At 49.3% G+C, this 14,254-nt stretch overlaps 1 protein-coding gene and 1 long non-coding RNA gene across 5 annotated transcripts in view; one reads left to right on the forward strand and one right to left on the reverse strand.

Moving 5' to 3' along the window:
* Positions 1-1,815: 1,815 nt before the first annotated feature.
* C2CD3 (C2 domain containing 3 centriole elongation regulator) overlaps positions 1,816-14,254 on the reverse strand; it is a 134,780-nt gene continuing 122,341 nt past the window's right edge. For 3 of the 4 annotated variants that reach the window (XM_046685207.1, XM_046685205.1, XM_046685208.1), the window contains one exon: positions 1,816-2,640. In XM_046685207.1, coding sequence (XP_046541163.1) covers positions 2,506-2,640 — 135 coding nt within the window. In that variant the 3' untranslated portion in view covers positions 1,816-2,505. The remainder of the gene's footprint in view (positions 2,641-14,254) is intronic. The other variant, XM_046685206.1, reaches the window with a different exon arrangement.
* Positions 6,189-14,248, forward strand: LOC124252092 (uncharacterized). Its single transcript, XR_006891912.1, has 3 exons — positions 6,189-9,523; positions 12,001-13,752; positions 14,038-14,248. It is a non-coding gene; the product is annotated as an uncharacterized LOC124252092 (long non-coding RNA).

Consider the following 14,254-nt stretch of genomic DNA (forward strand, 5'->3'; position numbering starts at 1 on the left):
GCCTGGGAGCTTCCTGAGGGCAGGGCCAGGTCTGCCTGCTTTGGCTCCCTGTCCCCAGCATCCAGCCCACAATAGAGGCTCCAAGGTTCACTGCTACAGGTTGGGATCAGTCAGCCTCCGGGTGATCAGAAACACCCATTTACAGGTGTCTGCAGAGGGAGTGTCCCCAAGTTGGTGGAGGTGGGGACAAACAGGTACCTCATGCCCTTAACCTGTGCTGCAAGACCCCACAAGGCATTTCACCTCTGAGCTGTCACTGGAAATAGATCCAAATTCCAGAGAAGTTAGTGGTAAATAACACACTCTTCGTAAGTGTAGGCGGTGGGTTTCAGACCCTCAGGCTGCCTCTGTGGCCCTGGAGGCTGCCCTTGGCCTGAGGTAGGAGGAGCCTGTGTCCTCCTGTGGCCTTATCTTAAGTTGACCCCGATCCTGGTTATTTACCCAGGTTATTCACCCAGATCCTGGAGGAGGATTTGGAAGGACTATTCTTCACCTGAGGCCTAACCCCTAAGGCCTGGGCCCCTGAATGCCCCTCTGTAGGTTCTCCGCAGCCTGAAGGGAGGTGGAGCCCCGGCCTCAAAAGCTTCTGGTCATCACCCTGAGAGGGAGGTGCTGGGGAGGGGGTGAGCTGGTAGGCTGAAGGTCAGGGGGCTGAGACGGACAGATGAGGGGGCCGGCTGGTCTGAGGGCACTTCCCCGATGAGGGTACACAGTCCCTCTGTGGGGTTCTTGCATCACACTGTACCCTGTGAGGGCATGTGCTGCCGGTCTCATAGTTACTGGGGTGCTTGCCTAGCTACAGATTTGCGCCGGGAGAGTGGGGGAGGAGTGGGCGGGGCTGACATTTCCTAGGCTTCCACCAAGTGCCAAGTGCAGGCAAAGCACTTTCACAAATGTCATCTCATTTAATCTTCACAACAACCCTGGGTTATTATCTCCGTTTTACAGATGAGGCAACAGAGGCTTGGACGGAGGCAGAATCAAGCCAGAAGGGACCTATCAGGAAAGTGGCAGAACCAGACCGGTCTCTTCTCTATCCTCAGCAGGGTGCGGCCCTGTGAGCCCTCCTGGTTCTGCATCTGGGCTCACCCCCAGACGTATCTTTTCTAGGAAGCCTTCCCAGACTGCTCCAGCCCACAAGGTCTTTCCCCATAAATTCCCCAAATTCAGAGCAGTTACTGGCTGTACCCTGGCAACAAAAGCTTTGGAACATCTCTGGAGATGTCTTGCTTGGTGATTCACTTCCTAGCTACATAAACAGAGGCAAATAAATTTGTTGAGCTTCAGTTTAACCATAAAGCAGAAATCATAATATGTAGATTATAGAGCTGTTTTGGGGACTAAGTGAAATGACTTGTGCTTGGTGGTGGAAAGCAGGGCCCTCTGTGTTAGTTCCCTTCCAACTTCCTCTCTCAGCCACTCTGCACATCTTTGCCCCTTTCTTATCCTCCCCACAGGCCCTTGCCTATGGTAGCTGCTCAAACGTTGGGATTCTGTCAGTCTAAGCCAGAGTTACCCATTCCAAAGAGATGGGGGATTCTGAGGGGACCTGCTCCTGGAGCCCCCTCCACTTTGCTGAGAGATTTGAGGCACGAGCAAAGGAAATACTGGGTGTCACCCTAATATAGGCCAACCTGATCTTTGGGGGAGCTCAGAAGTCTCATGGTGACCCTGGCCTCTGGTTCCAGACGAGCTTTGCTGAGGGACTCTATGGTTGTCAAGCTTTCTCTCTGGCCGTTAGAGCACAAATGAATTTCTAATACCCCAGTCCAGTGGCCAACCTAGGAAACACTTGTGCACAGACTACAAATACCAATATGATTTTATTCAAACACAGGTAGGGACAACAACCTTCAGAGCTGGGTAAAAACAATAAGTTAAAAGCATGGTTAGAATTTCAGACAATCAGATAAAAAGCTTGAAGGAGGTGATTTCCCCCTCCTCTTCTATTAATTCAATAAAGCATAAAAATATTTATATCTATAAAATACCCTTATTCCCAAGAAAATGAACTGGCGGTGGCCCTAGGATTTCCTCAGCTATGCACGGTGCACACAATCTCCCCCACCTCCAAACCTTTAAGGCAAAAACGACCATCATATCCAGGCTGGGGGTGGGCTCGTTGTCAGCAGCGCGCTGTGTCAAGGACACTGGGAGGAGTTTCTCAACCCAAACCCACAGCTGCTGAAATGCTGGGAGCCTGACAGTCTAAGCCAGAGGTCCCTTGGTCAAACGATGAGTGTGCCACTTGGGCACTGGATTCCATTTTCTTTCTAGCCTTTGCGTCATGATAGAAGGAAGCTGAAGTCCTGGCGGGTGGACACTGGGCTGGTTTGGGACACTCCTCCTGTCTTGGCTGACTGGGTCAAGGTACCCACGGGCTAGGCTGGTGGTGGTTTCAGGGCTCCAACAGCCCTGAGGGAAGCAGACCTGGTGCTTCTTGCAAGCCAGATAAGGCTGAGAGAGGGTGGGCATGTGGGTCCTTCCCTCAGTCTCTTGTCTGCGTTAGTCTTTCTGGGAGTATTGGGAAGAAAATATCCGTGCGATCCTGCGAGTTTCTTCCTCAGGCAGACTGGGAGGCAGCGAGTTAAGTCTGGGGCGACAAGGCCTTTGGGTACCCCTGGTGGCCTCACTCTTGTCCTGGAGAGGAAGAAGTCAGCTAGGTTAGCACTGAGGATATGGTACCAAGAGATGACTTTGACTCCTCTCATCTTTTGGTTCTTCGGCGAATACTGATGCAGAGCTGACTGGTTACAAAGCACTCTCCATCCTTGATCTTGTTTAACCCCGCCTCGACCCCATAAGGTGGTAGACCATTCCCATGTCATGGGTGAGGAAACCACAGTTCAGATTAAATAAATGCAAGGTCCCACAGCTCGGAGAAGCAGAGCTAAGACGTGAATCACAGCTCAGACCCTTTCTATACCTCTGGAGGAGGGGCAGCCACCTCCAGGACAGGTTTGAGCCTCATCCCTTCTCTTACTGCACGAGTCAAGACAAGTTATTTGCCCTCCAAGTTGTGACTGTCCCACATGTGACCCTAGGAATATATCCAACCACCAGGGAGAAGATGTTGGAGAATAATACCTCTCTGTACAGCCCCTCGGAGTTCCTAGAACTGATGGGTGACATGAAGCACATACCTATGGCCCTACTACCAAACATCTCCCTGCCTTGGGCTCAGAGGGTTTCACTAATTCCATCTTTAAGGCACATGCATTTGGGTTATGACATCGTGGTCCTCTGATGACTCCTTGTTCATTTGCTCATTCAGCATTTTTTCGTGTGTGTGCTTACTCTGTGCTAGGTTCCTGCCCCGAAGGAGCTCAAAGCTATATATGAAAGCCACCCCAGGCAGCTGGCTGAGAGCAAGGCTCTGGGCAAGGGGCAGAGGCCTGGTAGGGGAAGAGGCAGTGCTGAAAGGAGATGGGAGCCGCCACCACAGCAGACTTGCAGCCAGCCCTGTGGATGCATATCTCTTCTCCATCCCCAAATCCCATGAGCCGAGATCTTGACAAGCTGAAGGGGCACTGAGAGCACACTGCAGCACTCCCCAGGCACTGAGAGTCAGCTGGGCGGAGACCCTAGAGATTGAGACTTCCTCCCTGCCCCTTGCAGTTCTGCTAGTGGGAAATTGAGGCCCAGCTAGGGTTGTTTCTGGCATCAGTAACATTCAGTAATCCCTTATTTCCCTCATTTCTTTAAGCTTTTTAATGTCTACTGTGAGAGGGAGAGAGAAAGGAACAGAACTCATTTCTTGACCTCCATCGCTCAGAGTTAAGCTGGGGAGATAGAGAGAGCCACTCAAAGAATCAGAAGAGCAGTTCTACTGTCTGGTGTCAGTTTACCACCCATGGGAAAGGGAAGGTGGGCAACCTTGAGGTTCCTGCCAGTCTGGAGTTCTAAATGCCAAGGAGTGCATACGATCTGAGCCAGCTCTCAGCACTGACAGCTCACAGGCAGGGTTGGCTGAGAACCAAGAGCAAAGCGGTGCTAGGGTCTGGGCATGCCCAGCAGAGACTAGAAGATCCAGCTCCCTCTCTTCTAGGCAGGCCTAGGCAACCGGGGAAAAGGAAACCCACATTTGCTGAGGTTTGCAGTTCTTCCTTTCAAAATATGGGAGACACCTGCATCCCATAGGGTTCAGGCCAGGGGCCAGTGCCCAGTCACTGCCTATTGCCCTCCCCCTTCTGACTGCGTGCTCCTGCAGGGCATGGACTGAGTCTGATGCTTGTGAGTCAACTGGGCTGGGTCCAAGACAGCAGCTTGGTGGCTGCTAGACCAGTGACTGGGTGGATGAAGCCACAGTGACCAGAGGCTTAAAGTGGGTAGAGAGGAGACTGCCTCTTGCAGCAAACATCTCGTTCACTCATTCTAGAACCAGTGGTTGTTGGTCTACCACGAGCCAGGCCTTCAGGTAAGCCAAACCCTCTCTGCAGCACTTTAAGCCTCCATATACTCCCCTATACTCCCAAGATCCAAGACTGCTGTCTCTTGAGCTATTTAGGATTTAGAGGTGACATAAGTCCCATTCCAGTCCCCTGGCTGTACTGTAGACAGATCTTCTGGGTCACCTGCTGCATCTTACTTTCCATTTCTTTCTCTGATACAGTGAAAGGGAACCAGGGAGATAACTGTTCTATAAACGAGATGGGAAAACAGGCCTAAGAGCATAGTCTCCTATCTCAAATCCTAAAACCAGGCCACTGTGTCCTCATCTGTCAGAAGAGAAGCATTCTCTGTTTTGGAGAGGCTCCAATGGGTCTTGCTCTCCATTATGGGCAGGGCCAAGTACCTCAGTTCGTGATATGACCATCAAAAGACCTTTACTGGGGCTGGCCTGGTGGCACAGTAGTTTAAGTTTGTGCACTCCCTTCCGTGGCCTGGAGTTTGCAGGTTCCGATCCTGTGTGCAGACCTACACTCTGCTGATCGAGCCATGCTGTGGCAGTGTCCCACATACAAAATAGAGGAAGACTGGCACAGATGTTAGCTCAGGGCCAAATCTTCCTCATAAAAAAAAAAAAAAGACATTTATTAGTGATTCAGCAAACTTTTCAGCAGCCTAAGATCTATTCAACCTGATCAATTCTTAAGGACAATAGGTAGCCATGGTTCCTATCCTCATGGGGCTGCTCAAGCTAGAGGGGAGACACATTCTACCTAATAATCACAGAGATGAGGCCTAGACCTTGGGAGCACAGAGAAAGAAGCAACTCATAACAGCTGAGAATGTCAGGGGAGGCTCAGCACAGAGGTGGGATCTGAGATGGGCAGGGTTTCAGCAGAACTGGGGGTGAGGTGAGGTCGTTCCACTGGAGGGAACAGCATGAGCACAGGCCCGCACCTGTAGGCCAGGCCAATATCTGTCTTGGAGTTGAATCAATGGTGGCCGGTTCAGCCAACCTCCCAGCACCCAGACCTGGATCCCAGCAACCTAGGGGGCCTTATCTGCACGGCCCAGGGACCAGGACGGGGACAGGGCTTGGCTCTGTGTACAGGGCCGGGCACGGGTGTGGAAAGACAGAGAACACACACGCAGCAGCATTTGACTTTTGTTGACTTCAATAGGGTTTTAAAAACATCTTGGCAAGTAGTAAAGGTTCTTTCTTCATGAAGGTTGCTACCCCAGAACACACAACCCTGGAGGGGCCGGGTTGAGGTGGAACTACCCAGAGCAGGGACATCCCTACAGGTACTAACCGCTCCTCTGAAAGACTTCCATGCTCCTGCCGGAGCCCTGGGGCACAAGCAAATTGTCACTGTGGCCTGTGATTTGCAGAAGCCTCAGCCTTTCTGGGGAGGCAGGAGGAGCCCACATGGAAGCAGGATCATCGGACTGAGGGTTGCAGGGTCTCAAACCACTGTCACAGTGGTTGTCATATATGAGGTGAAGTCCCTGGAAGGGTTCTTTGAAGAAGACTTGAAACAACATGAAGGTGGAATCTGAACATAGAAAATGAGAGAGAGGGGGCCGGCCTGGTGGCACAGCGGTTAAGTGCGCATGTTTTGCTTCAGTGGCACGGGGTTCGCTGGTTCAGATCCCGGGTGCGGACATGGCACCGCTTAGCACACCATGCTATGGTAGGTGTCCCATGTATAAAATAGAGGAAGATGGGCACGGACGTTAGCTCAGGACGAGCCTTCCTCAGCGAAAAAGAGGACTGGCAGCAGATGTTAGCTCAGGGCTGATCTTCCTCAAAAAAAAAAATAAAAAAGAAAAAAGAAAATGAGAGAGAGTGTTCCCAGTGGAGGCTCAGCTTGAGCAAAGGTGTGAAGAAGGAATTTCTTTGATTGGAAAGCAGTGGGGATGGGCCTGGTTGAACTTCAGGTACAGAGAGCAAAAGACAAACCCAGATGGGGGTGCTGACATGTGCTGAGGGAAGTTCCTGAATGTCTGGGGAGGAAGTGACCATACTCCCTTCGGACCTTCCTAGTGAAGAGGGATCTGGGCTTGACTGCTGTCCTGGGCTGAAGGATAAAGCTGGCTTTACTGTGATCTGGGTGTCAAGTATGGCAGCAGGCCAGGGGCTCTCAGACTGACCCCATTAAATCCACCTAGGTCTCCCATTAACTTCTCCCACTTCCTAACATGGGGACCTGCTCTTTTCTGGACACCTAGACACCCAGGCTGTGGACAAGAATAAGCCTCTATGACCTTATTATTTGAGACAGATGTAGCTCAAAGGAGCCTTCAATGCCAAATTGCTGGGGTGAAAATAAAGCATCACGGAAGGAGTAAAGAGCTGTGGTGGAAGGGAAATTTGTGGTTTCCCGGGGCTCCTCAAATCAAGAGGCCAACCCTGGCTGAGAGCTGTTTCTAGTCCTGGCTCAATTACTTCTTAGCCAAGTGGCTTTGGGCAAGTCACTTTCTCTCTGGGCCTTGGTTTCTCCATGTGAAACCAGATCAAGATGAGCAGACAATGCACGAGGAGGTGCGCATAACCCAGGGACTTCTCCCGGCCCGTGGCTCTCTCTTTGGCCGGGTCCCTGCGGTGCAGCACCTTCTCCAAAAGCTCTCTCGGGAGGGTCCAGCCTTCTTCTTTAGTCGGAAATGTGATCTGATCCAACCTACTGTGTGCTGGGTTCCCTCCACTGCAGTCCCCAGATGGATCCCTCTGAACAGGCCACGTGCTCCTAGGAGAGTGGTGGGTGCAGGTCCCTCACTTACCCCTGCTTCAGTAAGTGGGGGCTTTCTCAGAGGGGAGGCAGTGGGGTGGAGTGAAAGAAACACTGGCCTGTGGCCCAGCACAACTGTCCCACTTTCTCTCTCTGGGTCTCAGTATCTTCACTGCCAAATGGAGCAAAGAATTTTTGTTTGGTCTTCTTTCCCCCAGTCTACTGTGAAACTGAAATAGAATTCAGATGTGACCAAGGTTCTGGCCAGGTACAACATCTTGCAAACACAGGGGCTAAGCTGGAGCTAGAGCTGGCCCCAGCTGCAGAGAGCAAAATGAAGCCTTGCTGTTCTCAGACCTCACCCTAGGCAGAGTAGAAGTGGGGTACAGTGCCTCCTCAAGGCATGCCCAGTGCTATGCCAGGCCTGGCCAAGCTCTCCCCCAGTACTGCCCCTTGCCCAGTGAGCCGGGGAAAGGGCTGAAATTTTGTTCTTTTCCAGAGCAGCTCTGACTTAGGAGCTAAAAGGAAAACTTTCCAAAGGGCTGAAAACTGAAAGTAAACAGCCACTTGGTTCTGGCTGGCCAGGTGGGCTTGCCAACGGTGTGCTGTGAGGCTCAGTATAGCTGCCTGCCTCGTTCAACTTTCACCCCCTTGGCCGGATGCCTTTCCCTGAGGCGGCTCCCAGAGTCCTCTCTAGGCCAGGACTAGGATTTCCTTGGTGCTAAAGAGAGTAGCAAACTCAGCAGCTGCAGCCAGGAGCAGCAGGGAAGTGGGGACAAGACACTTAGACCAAGGGCCCAGCCCTGAGAGGCAAATCCTAAATCTGACCCCAACCAGCTGCAGCATGGCTGGGCTCTGCACTCTGGGCTCACATTCCATTCCTGCGTTAGAGCTCAGGTCATGTGGTTTTCACTGTGTACATGCTCCCTCCGTTCCTCACCACCCTCTGACAGCTCTGTATCCTTCCCTGGCAACAGGCCCATTCCAGAGGGCCTAGGGACACTTCCTCATCCCGGGCCTCAGACTCCCCAGCTACACACTGAAGAGGCCTGACTAGATCACGACTTCTCAACCTTTTGAACTCATGCCCTGCCAGTACGAGGGCTCAAAAGTCCAGATTCCTGAGGGGGAAGCGTTAACATGACACTCCTGGGAGAGCTCCTGGCTCCACCTGCCCAGCAGGCCTGTGGCACCTTTCCCTTGAGTACCTGCCAAATCGCATTCTGGGACAGGGTACCAGCCAGTTCCGGCTGCTTCCCGTGACTTCTGTACGTCTTTGGCCAGGGAGCTCATCTCCTCCTGAAAGCTTTGTGTGGCCTTTATCAGAAACCCTTTGACCTTTAGGTCTCTTCTTGGGGCTCTGCAGAAGGCTAGGGACTTGGTGGTTCAAAGAAATGAGGCAATAGGTCAGGGCCTCCTGCCCCAAGAGGGGAAGCTGAGCCATCAGGCCTGGACCACAAGCTGAGGGCAGATGACACTGGGCTCAGGATGTTCCGTTGGACTCTGCTGACCCGATCTGGTGATTTTGTGGAGGCTGGGTTTCTCAACCAGGATTGTGTATCCCTTAGATGCCTCTGGGCTTGGGGGAGGGAAACCAAGGGACATAAAAATTCTTTGGGCTTCTGGGAGAAAAGCAGCAGCCTTAAGACTCATAGACAGGCAGGCCACAGACTTCTGAGGCTGGGGTTCTATCGCCCTTAAGTGGGGTGGTGTGTCATCCTGAGTCTCTAACTCAGGGTCTGAACTGAGCACAGAGTCAACTGCTACAGCCCTGAGAACTTCTCTCCACACTTCTGGGGTGCCCTGTGGGGCCTAACTTCCCAGCTCCCCACTCCTGATGCTAAGCTTTTGATCATGTCCCTATCCCTTGGCATTTCCTTCCTACCAGTCCTTGCTAAAATGTAACAGCATAAGAGGGAAGAAGTCTTATAATATGACAATATAAGGCAATAATAATGATGATAAAAATAACATAGCTAACACTCATATAATTCTTACTATGTTACATGCCAAGAACTATTCTAAGTGCTTTACGTATTGTACTCAGTTAATTCTAAACAAACTCTAGGAGGCAGGTACTATTATGCCCATTTTTCAGATAAAGAAACTGAAGCACAGAAAAGTTAGGTAACTTGTCCCAGGTTACACAGCTAGTAAGTGGCAAAACTGAACTTTAAACTTAGGCTGTCTGGATTCTCAGGCCCTGCTTCTAACTACTATACAAAACTGCATGGTAGGAGAGATTAAGTCTGTGTTGCCTCCCCAGAGACCAGACTTCAGACCTCAGAAAGCCAGCAGCAGAGCCAAGGCAAGAAACCAGGTTTGCTGACTCTCAGCTTCCCAGCTGGCCTGGAGCACCTCCATCCCTAGTGAGGCCTGAGGTGCTGTGGTCTGGCTGAGTGGAGGTGAGAACACTAGGGCTGGGGGGGGGGGGGGGGGTGGGCAGCTCAAGGCTTTGCACTCTGGCCTTGTCTCCGACTTCCTGCCTCCTACACTCACTCTTTAGGAACAGCAGCATCTCGCCCCACACCTGTGGTTAATCCAGGGGCTCGATTATGATGTGGGCAGAGATGGGCCTCAAGGCAGGAAGGCACAGAACAAGACAGGGACCACCTCAGGGTAAGGAACTGCCACGTAGCAGGCAGAAAGGCCAATGTTCAGAAGACAGGTTGCTTCTTACTCTTTGCTTCTGATTCTTATCCAGTCCTGGCTATTTTGGTCCAGGCCCATCTCTACTCACCTCTGACCTCCTCCCTAGCAAATATTGCTTCTATCTCCCAGTTACTAAGTTCTGTTGATTGTCTGAGAGTTTTCTTTACTCCAAATCCACAGCCTTCAAAGTCTTTCATTCATCTTTGCTGAATTCTACTCCAGCCACCCCACGTAGCTGTCTTCCTTTCCCCATTCCCATTCTCTTTGTTTTGTTTTATTTAAATACTAATATAGGCTGATGTCATTTCAGAAAGTTAGTGAGTGGTTTGGTGGCCAGTGCCTCTCAAAGAACTGTGAGCTCCCTCAAGGCAGGGTCCATGGCACCAGGTCCAGCTCTTTATTTATTGATCAAAATTTTTTTTTAAATTTTTTATTTTTTTGGTGAGGAAGACTTGCCCTGAGCTAACATCTGTGCCAGTCTTCCCTATTTTGTATGTGGGATGCCTCCACTGCATGACTGACGAGTGGAGTATGTCTGCACCCGGGATCAGAACCCACGAACCTGGGCTGCTGAAGCGGAGCTCACGAAACTTTAACCACTCAGCCATGGGGCCAGCCCCCTGGGCCCAGCTCTTTAAGCATGACAGGTGCTTGGTAGGAGTTGGTGGATTTAGACATAAAGCTGGCTCCCCTGGGGAACTGCGAGCTCCCGAGGGAAGGGGCATAGTTCCCTTTTCTGTCTTATCCTGTACCTAGCTTAGGACTATGGCTTTGTAAATTTGCCGAAAGATGTATATTTCAAGTTTGAGTCCCAAACTACCTTCCTACTCTGTGGCCTTCCTGTCCTCAGGCCTAGCCCTGGCTGTCCTAATCACTGATGAGAAATTATTGGAGGGTTCTGAGCAGAGAAGTCACATGATTTATTCAATGATACATTTAACATCTAAGGCTAACAGAATGCTGTATGAGGAATGGGTTGCAAGGGTCAAGGGCAAAAGCAGAGAGGCAAGTTAGGAGGCTCCTGCAATAATCTAGGCAAGAGATGATGATGGTTTAGACCAGGGTGGTAATGGTGGGGGTGGCGAGAAGTGGTTGGATTTGGATATATTTTAAAGGTAGAGCTGCCAGAATTTAGCGGATTGGAAAAGAGACATCAGGGAAGAGTCCAAGGGTTGTGGCCTGAACAACTACACTCGAAGGATAGAGTATTAACTGAGATGGGGAAGTCTGAGGAACGGATTTGAGGAATAAAATCTGGAGTGGAGTTTTGGACATATTGAATTTGAGATACCAATTAGATATCTAGGTGGAGATGTTGAGTAGACAGTTGGACATTAAAGCCTAGAGTTATAGGAGAGGTATGAGCTAAGATAACCATTAGGCATCTTCAGCATACAGAGGGCATTTAAAGCTTTGAGATTGAATGTGGTCATTAGAAAGTAAGGGTAAATAGAGAAGTCTGAAGACTACACCCTGGGTCACCCCTATATTAACAAGTAGGGGAAATGAGGAAGAACTAGCCAAGAAGGCTGAGCAGGAGCAGCCAGTGGGGGCAGGGAAGGGGAGGAGGGGAGGAGAAAGAACCAAGAAGGACTGATGCCTCAGAAACAAGGGAAGAAAGTGTTTAAAAAAGAGAGATCAACTATGTCACACGCTGCTGAGAGATCAAATAGATCTCTAGATCTATTTAGAAACAGAAACAGTCAGAAATAGTTAGAAATAATCATGGGGGAGATGATTGGGACTAGATAATGGAATGGTGAGAAGTGAGGGGATTCAAAAGATATTTAGGAGGTGGGAATTAACAGGCCTTGGTAACAGATTGGCTGAGAGTCATGGGGGATAAAGGAGAAGGATGAAAAGATGACTCCTATGCTTCTGGAAGGAGTAACTACATGATGGTGGTTGAGTTTACTGATAAGGAATGCAGGAGTTAGAGGGGGATGCAGAAGATGACAAGCTCAAGTTTTGGGTATAGTGAACTGTTTGCAACACATCAAAGCAAAGACATCTAGGAGACAGCTGGACCCATGGGTATCTGTAGCATAGGAGAGAAGTCTAGACTGAAGACAAGGATTTGAGAGTCATCAAACTGTAAATAATAACCAAAGTAATTGGAGTGGTTGAGATTTTCCCAAAGAAACATGTCTAAGAGCAGAAGACATAAGTCTGGGGAAAACAACATGTAAATTATTGCTGTTTCACCTTCTACCTCTTTTCTCCCCTTTAGGGAAGTTGATAAAACTAGTTTGCCAATAGCAGCTAAGCAAACAAAATCAGAAGTAACTTTAAATAAAACCAGGAAGCTGCCCCAGTGAAGAGGTACTTCACCACAAGAGGGAAGAGAAAGCAGAGGCAGCAGAACTCGACCAATTCACAAGCAATTGGAAACTGTGCGACTGGATGTCTGTGCAGCAGTCCTGGCCTCTGTACTCTATCTGTATTCTACAGTACACTCACCCTGCGAGGCCTGATAACCCCAGCTGACAGCTGAGGAGACAGGCTCAGAAAGATCAGAAGGTTAATGGCACACAGAATCCTGTATCCACCATACTGTGAGGGAAGGAGAGGAAGAAACCTGCTTCACAGACGCTTCAAGTGGAGACTGTCTGGGAGGCTCCTGGGCTGAGGCGCATGATTTCAGTGTGGAGCGAAGGACTAGGCCTTCCCTAGACCTTGTGATGAAACCAGAGCAGGTGAGCCAGTATGTACAAGCTCTCCTTTTTCAGGGATGGGTTGCTTGTCCTGGGCCTGAAGCAGGTCAGCTCCAGTACAGCAATCTCAGGACACTGGTTGAGAAGAGCCCAGTAGGCCCTCAAAATGCTCTTCTTCAACCTTCAGGGCCAAGGCAGAAAGATGGAACAGATGGAATCCTAATGGAAGGAATCCTCAAATGGGGGTACAGGACAGGCTCCTGCCCTCCCCTGTCTACCTCTCACATTACAGAAAATAGAAGACAAAAGAGAAAATGGCAGCTTTCATCAAATGGAAACTCCATCACCAATCTCTAATCCTACCTGCTTTAGCACCCATCTTTCCCATCTTCTCTGTCTTCCTTCATGCTATAGGGTGAGTTTTCTTTTTCCTCCAAAAAGGCCAATACCCCCACATGTGCTCTGGATCCCATGCCTTCTCTGACCCGGGGACTGTTCTTTCTATTCCGTCTCCCTCTCCTGCATCTTCCCTTCTCCCTTTCTCTACTGGATCACTGCTGTAGCATACGGAAAGCTGTAGCGGTTGCCATATTTAAAAAACAAACCCCAAAAAACCTTCCCTCGATCTCATATGCTACTCCAGCCACTATCCTATTACTCTGCTCCACATCACAGTCAAATTAGGGAAGGAGTTGGTGTCTCCATTTTGTCACCATTCAATCATTCTTAAAATTTTAATTACACATGATTTTGTGATTTCATTGTGTAACATACCAAAGAACCTATGGACCTTATGTAAATTATGAAGCATAATAGAAATGAACATCTGTAAACCCACAACCCAATCTAAGAACTAAAGCATTGTTAATAGTGTTGAATAGACCTACGTGCGCCTCCTCCCCTACGCCATTCCCTGCCTCCAAAATTATGACCACTGTACTCAAACTTCTGAAAACCAAGGAGAAAAATCTTAAAAGCAGCCAGAGAATAAAGGTCACAATACATTCAGGGCAACAACAATAAAAACAATGGTTGCTTCTCATCAGAAACAATGGCAGTCAGTAGAGTGTGGAATGATAGTTCCTAAAGGCTAAAAGAAACAAACAAAATTCAACTTAGAATTCTATATCCAGTGAAAAAAGTATCTTTCAAAAACGAAGGTAAAATAAAGATATTTTCAGACACATGAAGCTGACAGCATCAGTTACCAGGAGGTCTGTACTCCATGAAATTCTAAAGGAAGCTCTTCACGCTGAAGGGAAATGGTGCTAGAGTGAAACCGGGATGTGAGGAAGGAACGAAGAACACCAGAACTACTAAGCATACGGGTAAATATAAAATACTGTTTTTTGTCTTAAATTTTTCAAAGTGAGACCACTTTTAAGACATTCAGGGGCCCCAAGATGAGAGGATTATGGTGCCCCTGCCCAAATATAATTCACAATTAAATCTAAAATAAACCAAGAATGTAAGGAAGTTAATTAAGTTCTGACTTATCCCATGGTAACTATTTCAATGCTTTAAAAAACTGTAATTCTTAAAATATTTTTTCTCTTAATTTTTGGGGCCTCTACTTGCTAGTACCTTAAACACATACTTGATTTGATTCCTAGGTTATCCAGCACTGGTTGGCAGCCAGTCTAGAGCAAAAGAGACTCGGCTATAAATGCCTCAAGCAGTGAGCGAGGCCCAGCACCAGTGAAGATGACCAACCTCCTGAGGTTTCCTCTGCCCTCTGGGGTGAACCATGACAACTGGTTACCCTAACTAGGACCCAGAAGGAGGTCTCAAGGAGAGAGATGGCCCTGAGAGCAGCAGACAAACAACAGA

Source organism: Equus quagga, chromosome 14 (genome assembly GCF_021613505.1).
Source record: "Equus quagga isolate Etosha38 chromosome 14, UCLA_HA_Equagga_1.0, whole genome shotgun sequence".
NCBI classification, from domain to species: Eukaryota; Metazoa; Chordata; class Mammalia; order Perissodactyla; family Equidae; genus Equus; species Equus quagga.